Source organism: Dipodomys spectabilis, unplaced genomic scaffold (assembly GCF_019054845.1).
Source record: "Dipodomys spectabilis isolate Male_0828 unplaced genomic scaffold, ASM1905484v1 ptg000069l, whole genome shotgun sequence".
NCBI classification, from domain to species: domain Eukaryota; kingdom Metazoa; phylum Chordata; class Mammalia; order Rodentia; family Heteromyidae; genus Dipodomys; species Dipodomys spectabilis.
This window is the reverse complement of record NW_024870746.1, coordinates 16,477,501-16,492,535: the sequence shown is the minus strand read 5'-3', so window position 1 is coordinate 16,492,535 and position 15,035 is coordinate 16,477,501. Positions and strand designations below refer to the sequence as shown.

Genomic DNA, 15,035 nt, shown 5'->3' with positions numbered 1-15,035 from the left:
GAATCAAAATCAGTATGCTGTCTATCAGAAAACAGATTTTGAATCATTACATTGCAAAGCTTGTGGAGGTAAGAGATATGCCAATTAACCTAAATGAACCATTTCACTGTGTGTGTGTGTGTGTGTGTGTGTGTGTGTGTGTGTGTGTGTGTGTGTGTGTGTGTGTGTGTGTGTGTGTGTGTGTGTGTGTGTGTGTGTGTGTGTGTGTGTGTGTGTGTGTGTGTGTGTGTGTGTGTGTGTGTGTGTGTGTGTGTGTGTGTGTGTGTGTGTGTGTGTGTGTAATGTTTGGATCCCATACCAGGGAGGAGGAGTCCAAACATACTGGACCCCATAAATCTATACAATTTTTGCTATACCTGAATAAACCTATGCAGAGGACAAATAAAATGCTAAGCTGACAACTATTTTTGTGAGGACATATATGCTGACTTTTGAGTATAGCACATTTAAATAATTAATATAAATAAAACTTATCTAGAACAATTTTTATTTTAATCCTTTTGCCTGCTCCTATATTTTATCATTTTCAATTAATATAAATTATGCTCTCCTTGGCTCATAAAGCAACCACTGCTTGTCAAGTTGTGTGATTCAGAACATACCTCTTTAATCCCTAAGTAAATTCTTCTCTTTATATTACTTCTCTTTGAAGAAGTGCATATATACATTTTATAAATGGAGAAAAATGTTTTGTCACTGAAACTTAAATGTCTGACAACATAAGTTAACCTCAAAAAGAGCAGTACAAAGCAAAGAATTTTTAATGGAATACTAAATATCTAGAAAATATTTCCTTTAGGTACTCAGTACATACTCATGTATTTAAATAACTATGTGGAGTTGAACTAGTTGAAACATTTATTTCAAACTATAATTGCAATTGAAAAATTAGTCCTAAAGTAAGGGTCAAACTCACTCACACTCAGTAACACATATGAAAGAAAGCATTCCTAAACTGGGAGAAAATTCATCACACGGATGCATATATAGGGATAAAAATTTAAGAACTCCAATGGATGGCGAGTTCTTTAACAGTGATGAATGACCCACCTAAGGCATATCATTTAATTTCAATAAGGAAAATAAAAAAGGGCCACTATTGCAGCAAATTTTAAAAATAACTGTATTGTTAACAAGAATTATGACTCATTTTGAACTATTAAAATTGGTCTACATGGATTCATATCATATCAGTTTTAAAAATATGCGCAGTGCTTATTTGAATATGCCATACATATTCCTGACAGGTAATCTATTCCTAACGATACTCAGGATGCCTACAGGGTATCACATTCCGTGTTAACAAGTACAGGCGAGTTAGCACACTTGGCATTTAATTCACATTCTTCTCCCTTTTTATTCTAGATGAATGACCTACTTTAATAAAATTATTGGTGCTAATGTATTTTCCTGGTGAGAGAATCATTAGTAAGATTTAACAGTTTTGTTAACTCTAACAGTTTGCTTTCTGAAGCTTATACAACATACCTTTGTGTTTTCTAGGGATTTTGTTCTAATTTCCTATTAACAAGGTAATATTCAATAAGATTACTTGCTAATCCCATTAGGAAATGTATATATACATGCCAAATTCATATTTTTATTAGAAAGACTGCATTTATAGAAATGAATCTAGAAATGATTATAATCATTTTAAATGAATAGTTTTCATAAATATATTTTCTACAGAAAACTACTTGGAAAAAAACAGGAAAACAGGTAAATGGTATAAGGTAAATGGAGGGAAGGAGAGGTCATAACAAATACTAGGTAAATTTTGATGTTTTTCTCCCTTGAGCTCTGGGATATACCCATTATAGAAAAAGGTCCCTTGACAGAGAGATGTAACCATTTCATTGTCTAAAAGACCCTGATTTAGCTTTCATTTCACATCTTGAGTTTAAAATATATCTCATATTAAAGAACAAAGGATGCAATATCGATGGAATTCCAGCGTCTCAGAATTCATTCTGCATCACGTAAAACACAAAGATGTGCTTCTCTTCACAAGTTAGTTGTCTTTTTCTTTCTGGAGAGTTCACGTTTGTATGCTTGGGGCGCACAAAGACAAGACACATGAAACATTTTGATGTTTTTCCTTTGTTTAAGCCAGTAAGGGCTTAATATTAAGCATGTCCATATATTTAATTAATTAGAAATGCTTGCCTGCCAGAATTATGTGCATATTACCTATCTACACATAGGAAAGAGACAGATTATGTTATATCACCCATAACAACTTTAGTTAGAATGTGTGCATATGTATGTCTGCATTTGTGTGTGTGTGTGTGTGTGTGTGTGTGTGTGTGTGTGTGTGTGTGTGTGTGTGATCACTCCAGGCGTATTTTTATTATTGTGAGGTTCAGGTCAGCATTAGAAAAGCTAATACCTGAATGACAATAGAAAGGCAAAGGTCTTTTTTAAACTTCCTGTAGGAACTAAGAACTGTTCAGTTCCAATACAGGATTCATTTTATCAGGGAACTTTCCTCTCATAATATTCTCATATATCAAAATTTCAAAGTGCATTATGTACACAGTGCATTTTGGGCACTTGATAAATTTTGTCCTTATGTGGCGGTGGTTCCCCTCAAAAATGTTGGATGTAATAAATTGCTATAATCAAATCTAATTTCTGAAAAATACCTGTGGGAGTAACAAACAAAAAAGCACGTCTTACATTAAAAAAATGATAAATAACACCAAAGGTAGCTGTTTATTATAATCAGCTTGGTACTGAATTACAAAATTAAAATTAGGTGGCCCTTTATAACTAACCCTAGCAATATACACCATCTATGGAAATATGTTGACTTATTTTGCATTTCATAGGAACAGTTCAAAGAAATATAATAGAAAAAAATGGAAAGATTTATCACAAAGGGCCCCGTAGCACAGACTATTTTGAAAAAAAATCCATTTATTTTGGTATATTAAGGAAACCAGCATAGAAATGATTTGCTTAGAACTCATTAAGTGTAAAACATTTTGAAAAAGCGTTAATTTTCTAAAAGAAACATCTATGCAGTAAGCAAATTATATTTTTCTATGACTTATTAGTGTAAGGCCATGTGAACTAATGCATCTACAGAATAAAGAAACTTCTAAAGGGTTGATTAAACTAAGCTTCAAGCTGCAGCTTGATAGAATTATTAATTTAATCATTTTTAGACAGCTAATTTCATCCAAATTGTTTCCTTTTTTTTTTTTTGTAGCCTGCCTTGAGCAAGGAAATTTGCTTTACAGCTCAGTTAAGAAATCAAATAGAGAGTTTTATTCCAGTTCGAAATAGAGATGTGACTGTAAACTTTTGCATTACACATACCAATAACGTTTGCTTTACACTTGCACTGGCCTGAATTTGGGTGACAGGTAATATCTCCATCCACTGTCCCAGAGGCATTGCAGTTACAGGAGCTGCAGCCATCAGGATCCAACTCTTGTAGATTGTAGAATCCATTCTGGCACTGATTGCACTCTCTGCCAGACACATGTCTCTTACAATTACACTGGCCTCCAATCTAGAGAAGATACAACATTTTGTAGAATGATGAACATATCTATTTTTAGATAATTTGCTCATTAGGTACAAGACGGGAAGGAGGGAGGGGAAAAAAAAACTTGAAATGTTAAATAGACAAGAAGGTAATAAGGTATTTTTCCTCCTGACACAAAACACGAGGAGCTCCAGCAGGGTGAAAATTTAGAACAGAATGGAAATAAAGCCAAGAATTCAATAGGAGATGACTAAAAGGGAAATGGGGGAATTAAGCATTTAGGCACTATATAAAGAAATCAAAATATAGACATCGAGAGTCTGAAAATAGAAAAAGTCAGTTAATTTAGTCCTTATGATTCTACCTCTCTGCTTTTTCTCCCTTCTCATTTACTACCTCCTAGATCCTAGGTCCAATATTGTTTAAAACTTCCTGCCAGATGTTTAATATAGAATATTACTATGATAATACAGTCTCATCATTGTGTGAATAGAATTTGAAGTTCTTTGTTAATAGTATTAATTTATGCCTGCTGAGAATCATCCTGATATATTTTTTTCACACATCATTCCCTTTTTTAGGAATATATCAGTGTATTTTAGGTAGTTATAGTATTATCCCACATTTGATATATTTATCTGGTTTTTATAATAGTAAGTAATATAAGACGTTATTTTTTGGAGCATTTTCATGCCAAAAAGCTGAATCTGTACTTTTTCTTGTTGAGCTACGGAAGACTGTGTGTGTGTGTATGTGTGTGTATGTGTTTGTGTGTATGTGTGTGCACATGTGTGATAATAGGATTGTCCTACTGTTGAGCCATACTTCCCAAGTTTTTTATACTCATTATTTTGAGATCAGTTCTTGCTTTTTGCTTGGGCATTTGGGCCCTTGATCCTTTTATTCCCCAAAGTAGCAATGACAATAGGCATCACCATACCCAGCTTCTTACATTGAAATGGAACATTTTCTTTTTTGGCTAGGCTGGCCTCCAATTGTGATCCTTCCAATTTCCACCTCTAGAGTATGTAAGAATACAGGCCTGAGGCCCCTGGTAGGCTGACAAGCAGCTGTGTTGAGAAGGGTAATTCCTAAAACACACAGTGTTTATCTACTACTTTCATAGATAATACTAAATTGGTTAGAAGAAGGTAAGAGACCCCCCCCCTTACATAGAGCAGATGTATATGCATTGTAGAATAAAGACAAGAAGTTCAATGCTATAACACAGAGATGTGTCTTCAGACCTCAATTCTCTTTTATAGTCACGGTCGCCCCTTCTCCCATTTCCTTTCCGTTGAAGTGCATCCAGCTCTTCATTTTCTCTGTGTGTGTGCTTATGCTATTGTTGCTCTGGCTCTGGGGTTTCACGGTCTTCCTCCACCTTTAAAACTAGGCTGGTCCTTTGCTACTTGAGCCACTTGAGCTCTTTTGCTGTTTTGTGTTCAGCAGATCTGAAAAGTACGTCTATGCTCAGCTGATGTGGGGGCCAAGCGCTCAACTTTACCTCAATTAGGTAAAGTTGGCTGATATTGTCATTCAGGTCTATATACTGAATAGTTTTCTGCCTTTTTTTTAACTGCATATTAAGATGGGGTACTACTGAAATTATTGCCTATAATGGTGAATTTTCTTTTTATTTCTCCTTTCTCTTTTATCAGTTTGTTTAGCATATAGGAAGTTGTTTGGTTTGGTTTATGTTAATCATTGGTCCTGCCTACTGATTATATTATCCTTTTGCAATACAAACCTGACTTCTTTCTGCTATGTAATGTTGTGTTGTGGCTATCTGTGTTTTCTGGTCTGTAGTAGTTGCATATATATCTATTGTTTTTCTTTTCTTTTATCCTATGAGTGCCTTAAATTTGAAATATATTCCTTACAGCCCATTTATGAGGAATTACTTTTTGAACAATGATCTTCTAGTCTTTGACTTTATACTAGAATATTTAAAATATGTAACTTTAACATGATGATAGATTAGGCTTAAGTCTTGCAATTTTCTTTCTATCTGGTCTATCGGTTTGGGATTTCACTTTCTATCCTTGCTATCATAATAGGATAGTTCTTTGTTTTACTTTCATTTTGATGGTTTCTTCTACATATTTATTTCAGTCCTCTTTTAACAGATGAACTACATGCACAGGATAAAAAGCTTTCAAATGGTTTTATTTGCTCTTTTCTTCTCTTTTAACTATTGTGATGGCATTGTCATTTATTCTACATTTAACTAAAATGTTTTTTTATATTTAAACTCAAGTTTTTAAGGTGAATCAAATGATCAGAAAACTATCTTATATATTTACTAACGTAACTGACAGTTTTTGGAGTTCTTCATTTCTCTGTACAGATTTCCATCTCCATCTAGAATTATCTTATGTTTTGCTAAGATTTCAAAACAAAACAAAATAAACCCGTAAAACATTGTGATAGTGAAGATATGCTTGTGAGAAAGTTGTTAATTTTCTCTGTTGCAAAGCTTTTCTGTTTTCATGTGACTTTAATCTCAGGATTTCTTACTAGACATAAAATTCTAAGTACTTCATTCATTTCTTCCTATATTTTAAAAAGCATTTCTACTGTTTTCTTGTATTTTTTCTCCATATTGTTATAAGCATCAAATAGCTGCACAAATGGGATTTCATTTTGACAAGTCCATATATACATACAATGTACCTTGATCAAATCACTCTTCTCATACCCTTCCAAATCAAACCCAATAATCTTCATTGTTGTGTTTTCACCTGCTTACATAGAGTATTTTGACTGATTTCATCCTTCTTTAATCTCTCTGTTCCTATTATTTGACAGAAAATCTGTGGTCAGTCTTATGGTTTTCCCTCTACCTGTAATGTTCAGTTATTGCATACTTGATACTAAAGAAAAAAGTGATCACTAGTTTTGAGTAACTCAATTCTGATGTGTCTATTGTAATTTTCTTTTCTTTTTTTTTTCCTCTCAGCATCTCATAGTACAGGAAGAAGGGAAAAGGAATGAAAACCACAACAAAGGGTTGTAAGTGTGTATGTGTGTGTATGTGAGTTTGATAGTGTGTGTGTGTGTGTTCTCAAGGGAGAGGATATAGACACTGACAAAACTTGGCCATTATGTGAAAATGATTCATTTGCTAGGCATAGTTTTCTTATGCCCGTAATTCTAGTTACTTAAGAGGCTGAGATCTGAGGCTCATAGCTCAAAGTCAGCCAAGGCAGGAAAAACCATGAGATTCTTTTTTCAACTAGCCAGGAAAAAGCTAGAAATGGAGTTGTGGCTCAAGAAATAAAGCGCCATCTTGGGGGTGGGGGTGGGAACCCAGAAGGTACAACAGAGACTTTTTGGGAGAATTTGACTTTTGGAGGACATTTCAGAGTCCACAACTTTCCTACGCTGGGGAAGAGTCTTCATGGACCAGTTTCCACCCAGCACAATTTTTCATCTCTTTCAATTTTCAAATCAAATGTTATGCATTCAGTGACATGTATCTTCGCTATATTACCTACAATTTAAAAATTAAAATTCCCTTTCTCCAAATAATACTCTCTGTACCTTTTACCAGGTCTGATTTTTCCTTGTCACTTAACGTAGTAAAGAAATTTTACTTATTTTACATGTATTTTTATTAGCTTTCCCATCTCCTTCCCAAGCCCTGTTCTTACTATGCGGGCTCTATCTACCGTGACAGGAGCTGAAGTCATTATAAAAATGCACTGATCTTAATTCTGCAGAAGACACCAAACCTTAGAGAGATGAAGGTACTTATTAGAAGCCAGGCAGTGACCGCCTCCACTTCCAAACTCACACTCATACGGCACTATGTTAAAGTCACTATGCCTGATAAGGCTACACAATCCAGTAAGTTACCCATCCAATAGTAGCAATATGTAGAGTGCTAGATCCATAAAACGTTAACATCCTGGCTTCTACCAGGAAGTAAGAACAAGTAGAAAAAAATCAGTCAAGCTCTTTGGTTATTACTTTGCAAATTTTTCTAAACACTGGCAAGCACCAATGGTTGTTCCACACTATTCCTTGACCACATCCACCAACTCTCCAACTTGGAACCATAGAGCAAAAGTCCATGATGTATGTCCAGTAGGTAGCAATGGTGAATATCCACACTTGGGTAACAATTGTCACAATCAGTTTGGCAGAAATATTATTACAACTGATTAGAAGGTCTTGTAATAATTACCCTACTCAGCTTTCTCATCCATCCTCTATATTCACAGACAGAACTGAGAAGCCGTACATGATTTCTTGTGTGCATGTGTAAGAAAATAGTAATGTGTTTAAAGAAAAGGTAAAGCATGCTTTTAAGATTGATGGGATGAAGTATTTGTGTGTTCTGCCACGATGCTCTAAGTAATATAAAGCAATTCTTTAAGACAGCATAAATCTATGTCTTTGTAAGCATTCATTTGGCTGGTAGTAGAGAAAAATCTAATGTTCTACAGATGACATCTGAAAGTAACTCACTAAAAGCCAATGAGGTAATGCTGCTGTTGTGAAACCAAGAATTTGAAAAGCAAACTCAAAAATTTAAGAATGGGAAGTCTGCCCTAGAAACCAAATTGAATTTGGAGGTTCTTTTAAACAACAACAACAAAAAATATGAATGGGGGGGGGGAGTGAAATGGTTGAACCAATAAGTGTCTTTTTAGCACATTCATTTATGGAGATAACATCTTGGACTTCTATTGAAACTCTTTCATTCTTATTCTTCCCTGTCAGAAGAATTCAACCTGCCATTCAACAAATGTTTGGTCATACGCTACCACATGATATGTCCTTTATGGGTTTTTATAAAATCATCCTACCCTCGTAATATCTCCCAGTTTTTACCATTCTCTTCCTTCAGAATTGTCATCATTTACTCAGCTATTTTATAGAGAAGGAAGTCTATGACTCTTTCCTCTTCCTAGAACCATTGAGTCAAAAGCCAACAAATTAATTTTCATCTACCCTTAATTCTGACAGTGATATGATGTAGGTTCCCAAAGGAGACAAGGTGAGAGAAAGCACCTGGGATGAAGCAAAGATGTTTTCTGCAAAAACATCAAAATAAACTCAATGATAAAATTGAGTAAAATGTTAGTAGCCATTGGGTTATGACCAAGTATCAGAAATTCCAAGGAATGTGTTGAAGCACAAACTTCCTTAATGAGTAGTGATTGTTACGAATGCCTTCGGCAAACTTGGCACACCATGGTATTACCCCTGTGCACAAAGCCAGCTCACGTTAGCTCCTAACTGCCCGACCAAGAACATCTAAATTCTGTGATGAGGCTTCAACATGCTTCAACATGCTCCTTCAATGTCACAAAGCATTTCCAATGCCACCTCAGGCATAGCACCAGAGTTTTTGTTTGTTTGTTTGTTTATTGTTTTTACAAGGAAGCCTGGGTGGCAGAAATCTGGCTGGAAATCTTGCTTCTGAGATTTTTTTTTTCTTGTAGCTATTTTGGATGGCTACTATTAACATAAGTCCGTTGTTTTAAACACAAGCACTTTTGTATGGCTTTGTAAACAATGGCTGGAAGAGGAGCAGGCTGACTGGGGATGGGGACAGGTAAGCAATCACATTTCTATTGCCCAAACAGCATGGTGTGGCCTACAAACGACAGTAGTTTCACTACTTTCATAAAGTTTATGACTTGTTTTTTATCTTGGTCCACATCTGCCCTCTGCTACAATTGTGAATAGAAGTTGTACCAGAAAATATCCTTTCTTTGTTCTTGATCTCAGGGGGGCAATATTTAATATTTATTTTTGAGTGTGTTGTCAGCTGCGGATTGTGAGGCAGACACCACCCTTTTCAGGTTGAAGAAGTTCTCTTCTATTTTGAATATTTTCTATTTTCTTCAGCCTTGATTAAGATAATGCCACAGGGTTCTTATGCTAACTCATTTAGTTTATTATACTGCGATCCAAATGATTTTCAAACAGTAAACTAAATTGCATCCACAGTTACATTGTGGTACATAATAATAATGTAATTTTATCTATATTGATATGGGCTTTTCCTTGATACCTTGGCTATGAGATTAGAATTAGGCAGCCCTTACACAATGAAGTGAGAAGTACATAACATCCACTTTGTTGATTTCCTAACTGAATTAATGTGAGATCAATATTATTTACTCCTGTAAAATACTGGAGAATTTATCCATGAAATCTTCACAACCTGAGATACTACTTTAAAATGTATTTTTTTGTTTGTTATTTTGGTCAGTCGTGGGGCTTGAACTCTGGGCTTGGGTTCCTGTGCTCTTCAGCTCAAGGCAAGTGCTCTACCACTTGAGCCACAACTCCACTTCCAGTTTTTTAGCGGTTTACTGGAGATGAGTCTCACAGGGGGCTGGGAAGGTAGCTCAGTGGTAGAGCACTTGCCTTGCATGCCTGAGGCCCTGGGTTCCATTCCTTAGCACCACATAAGCAAAAAGAAAAAAGCCGGAAATGGCTCTGTGGCTCAAGTGGTAGAGCGCTAGCCTTGAGCTGAAGAGCTGAGGGACTGTGCCCAGACCCAGAGTTCAGGCCCCACGACCAGACCAAAAAAAAAAAAAAAAAAGTCTGACAGTGTTTCCTGCCCAGGCGACTTTTAACCATGATCCTCAGCTCTCAGCCTCCTGAGTAGCTAGGATTACAGGTGTGAGCCACTGGCACCTGGCTTAAAATGTAATTTTAAAAATCTAAATAGAGGAATTTACTTTTTATTTCCTTTAAGATCCACATTAATGTTCCATATACATCTACATATTGTGCTTTGTGTTAATCTGCCTATTTCATTCAGTATGCCAAATTATTTTCAAATAGTTATATATGATGTAAAATGCGTATTTTCTTCACTTTGTAGTAATCAGTTAACCAACTATGGAGCTTGTTTATTTTCACTATCATTAGATCAATTTCTGTTTGACTAAACTTTTTAAATTATATATTTTTCTTTTAGTTATTTTGCATTTAGTGTGTTCTTTTTTCTGTTTCCTATCAACTATCTTCTGCTCCAAAAGCAGTCAGATTCTCAAATGCCCGGTCCTTGCTTGTTGAGGTATTTTTCTATTCATCCTACTTGTGTTTATTCTACTTGTGTTTATACTCCTAGATCCAGGAATCTCAATTCAGCTGGACATGGTATGCATGTCTGTAATTCCAGAAGGCTGGAGATGGAAGATCTTGAGTTCAAAGCCAACCTGGGCTACATACGTGGTGCGAGGCTAGCCTGCATTCTGAGATGCATAACAAAACCCTGTCTGAAATATAAGAGATGGAGGAAGGTAGTAGAAGAAGAGAAAGGGAGAGAAAAGGAGGAGAAGGGAAAAGAGAGAGAGGGAGGGAGGGAGGGAAAAAGAGATGGAGACCTGATTTAAATTCACAGGGAAGAGCTGGGGCTGGACTCGGTTTAGAAAAATGTCATACGGGTAGTGTTCAATGTTGTACAGAATAATACAGAAGTAGACGAAGGGACAGACATTGATTAAGATTGAAAAAGAGGAAAAGTGGGAAGGAGCTAAAATGTAGGAAGATAACAAAAAGGGTTAGGAGCTGAGGTTTTTCCATATAGTCTATATGTTTGTTTTTCCAATGGGTGTTCCATGTATTCTATAAATTTGTTAGGCAAAACATGAAGAACAAGTTCTCGAGAACAATGAGACCATGGTCACGTGGAGAAGGTCTTCTTCTCTATTTAACTTCTACGACTGGTGATGGATACTTAATGAGGAGAAGAACACTTCGGGATGCGTGTTGATATACATGGCACCTGATCTGGCGTGGCTTGGGAGAGGACTTCAGGGCAGCTGGTATCCCAGTAGATGTGATCAGAAAAGAGCCAGTGGTGACCACCCAGGTGTCGCCATGTTTTAAAGATGCCACCATATCTCACGCCAGCATCGCTGCCCTAGGACCATGCTTCCAACTCACAAAACCTCGGGAGACTCATTTAAACCACAGCCAAGCCATGTGACCACAGATTTTTTTTTTTAAGATCTTCCTAAATCCCAACATGAAAAGACATAACTACATAACTGTCTCTTCCCAAAGAAGCCATGAACATCATGTCTAATAAAACAAAGTGATTGTTGTTTGTGAGAGAAGCCAGTGGGAACAACCCACCCACAATCACGTGATCTTCATAGTACCAGTGCGAGAATAAGCATTGAGACTAGCCAGATACCATGTGACTAGAAGAGTTGTGCAGTGACAACTGAAGAAAACAGAGAGGGCTCACTTGCATGAGCTGCCAAACCTGATTACGTTGGGTAGACATGCATGGCCAGGCCAATGCAGAAGGAGCTGTTGAGAGAGGGGAGGAATACAGCCACTCTGAAATTGGGCTGCATTTGACAAGGAAAGCATTGGCAATGGACGCATCAACTCCTCGCAGAGCTCATTGAATGACAATCACAGTTTTCACTCCAGGAAAGTTGAATGCAACAGTTCTGGTTGTTTTGCTTATTTGTTCTTTCATAAATGTTCATTAGCATAGTGTCTGGCATATAGTTGAACCCTTACCATATTTATTAAGTGAATGAATTATTTAAAATTGTCATATCACTGAAATCTGTCTGAGAGTCACCATCAAATGTAAGATTATAGAAATCACAATTTCTGCTCACTATGATAAGGAGTTAGTTATGGGTTCTAGAATAGCCTTTGAAACTGATCTCAAATTGTTTTACATTTAAGTTTTCAAAAATATTCATTCATAGATTTTTTAAGATATTTGTCTGCAATGTACATGATTTTTAATTTTTTTGAGGAAATACATAGATTTGAACTCAGAAACTTGGACATGATTTGAAAGTCTTCTACCACTTGATCCATGCCTCCCACACTTACATAACATTTTTAAATACTGAAAAGAATCTGGGCACATAAATCTATATTCGACAAGTTCATAGTACTCAGAAGAGTTTTGATTATACACAACCAAGTAGCTTAGACCAAAATTATTAAAATGTCAATCATGGAAATTTCCAATTCATAATGTTTTTTCTGGGATCCTTATGAACACTAGCATCCAGAAACTAATACCTTAGGTACTGGCCATTTATTCTGCCTTCATCATGTCAATCCATTCTTAGGTAGTAAGTCTTAGTCCTTCATCTTCTAGCTTTACATTGAATTATCTTTAGGTGTCTCATTAAGCCTTTCTAAGCTGGGCCAATATTTGAGTATTTAGATCACTAAATATCAATACAGAAATACTAGAAATAGATTTATTTCAACAATGCTTACATTTTTGTGAAATCACTAGACATTTGTACCTGAAATAATGTATTTAAGGAAAACCTGTCCATGTGTGCTTGTTTGCATAGGGTTTTCTCCATGCTAAGAGCTTGTGCCGTCCTGGAAAATAGAAAATTTCTATATATTTCCATTATATGTCTCATGACTTCTTCCTTTAACATCTGCCTCTCTAGAGAAGAAAAGCCCACATTCACATAAGAGGCTACCTCCTAAACGTATTCCTTCGACTTCAAAAATAAATAAATGCATCTGCAGTCAGGTCTGCCACATATAAATGTCACAAGTTGGAGAATGCCGGGTGAATAATGTACATCATAATACTTGTTTCCATTTAAGTGTTTTGTGATACTGCTGTTTATCATCTTGCTCAGCTGTCGAAAATACTCATTTGAGAAGAAAAGCTTCTACATTGGTGTGAAACCAGGATGCCTTTTCTCTTCCGTTCCACAAAGCCTTGTCATTTGTCAGGCTGGTATATTTCTTACAGTTCCTTTCTCCTTCTAAACTGCATTTTGGAGAAACTGCTTTCCAACCTTTGGCACCATGATCTCTAAGGAATGTGCAAAAGGTAAATTGTGAAGCTTGCTCAAATAAAGCCATGTTAGGTCATGATATGTTTTGAGAAGGGGGGCGCGGACGGTGGGGGAATATGTGTGCACACTGGTCCTGAGGCTTCAATTCAGGGCCTCATATTCTCAAGGCTTTTTTGCTCAAGGCTGATGCTCTACCACTTGAGCTGTGCTTCTACTTTTGTCTTTGTGCTGGCTAATGGGAGATAAGAGTCTCAGGGACTTTCCTGTCCTGGCTGGTTTTAATTAGTTGAGGTTATAAAGAAATAGGCAAATTAGGATTTTTTAAAGTACCTTTATAACTGATTCTCTTTTCTTATAATTCATAAGATAATAAGCTAGTCGGGCGCTGGTGGCTCACGCCTGTAATCCTAGCTACTCAAGAGGCTGAGATTTGGGGATCGCAGTTCAAAGCCAGCCTGGGCAAGAAAGTCCATGAGACTATCTCCTGTTAACCACCAGAAAACTGTAAGTGGTACCGTGGCTCAAGTGGTAGAATGCTAGCCTTGAGCTAAAGAGCTGAGGGACAGCACCAGGCCCAGAGTTCAAGCCCCACATCTGACAAAAAATTTTTAAAAATACTAAGCTAAATCCCCATTCAGCGCCAAGAAACATATATATCTATATTAGTTTTTAACATCAACCAAATTTCTATCAACCAAGTCTTCATTTGAGAGTTGCATTATGTCCAGTTGTCACTGATAGATATGCACATGATTTTCTAATTATTTAACATTTTTTAAATTAAGAATTTAATTGATTGGAATTGGTATAATTAATAGGAGTCAGCACATGCATAGTCAAATAGGTGTGTTTCCTTCTTACTGTTAGGTAGTATAAATAAACATCCAATTTATCTATCTTCTGTAGAGTGTGCTTATATCAAAGAGATTAAGCAAGGTGAAGGGATTTAGATGCTAGATGTTATCCCTATGTTTCCAGCTACAGGTTGAACTTGGGCTTTCAAATTAACATCAGTTCAATAGTTTTCCCTTCTTCAGCATTATTTGTGTCATCTTGGAGGAATTACATCCTTCCATGAGGTTCAATGCCCTTGATGGATAAAGCAATATGATAGGTAAATTAACAATTACTTCATCTGCTTTGGTAGGATGGAATTAATTGACATGCTTGGCATAATTCTTTATAGATGCCAAGTATAAAACAAACCTTACAGACTTGTTTCTGTACTCTTGAATTTTTATTAACCTGCTAGTCTGTCATATACACTTCAAAATGTGATGCTAATACCCTTGACACAGAAACAAGAGCATATATCAATGTGAAAGCCACAGACTTGGGGCCACTAGGAGCCTGAGACACCCATGACTCACTCAGTCTCCCTGTTCGAGGAGATTACTTGCCTCTGGAAATGATGACTGTCTAGGTTTGGCAGGACAGAGAGGAGAAGACCTATTTATCCTGTTTCTGAACAACTCAACTTTTACCATAAAATACATATAAAGGGTCACTATAAGGGCACACATCTCATTTGATTACGTATATACCTACTTAAACAATGTTTTACTTTTTAATTATAACCCCCAAGAACCCAAATGGAGCCTACAGTGATCATTCATGTTGGAAGTATTAAAATGCTTGTATTTTGAAACTGCCTTCAAATCTATGATCCACGAGCATCCTGTGTGCAACTGTTTTCATGGTTCCTTGGTCCCATCCCCACCGCTCCCCTGGAAGAGAGAAGAGGGGCCAGCGACAAT

The 15,035-nt window shown here is 36.4% G+C and overlaps 1 protein-coding gene across 1 annotated transcript in view; it reads right to left on the bottom strand.

The window, feature by feature from the left end:
• The window catches only part of Ush2a (usherin), a 635,341-nt gene that overhangs the window by 523,083 nt on the left and 97,223 nt on the right, over positions 1-15,035 (bottom strand). Inside the window, exon 11 of the mRNA XM_042681986.1 lies at positions 3,325-3,520. Within this exon, the coding sequence (XP_042537920.1) occupies positions 3,325-3,520 (196 nt within the window). The remainder of the gene's footprint in view (positions 1-3,324; positions 3,521-15,035) is intronic.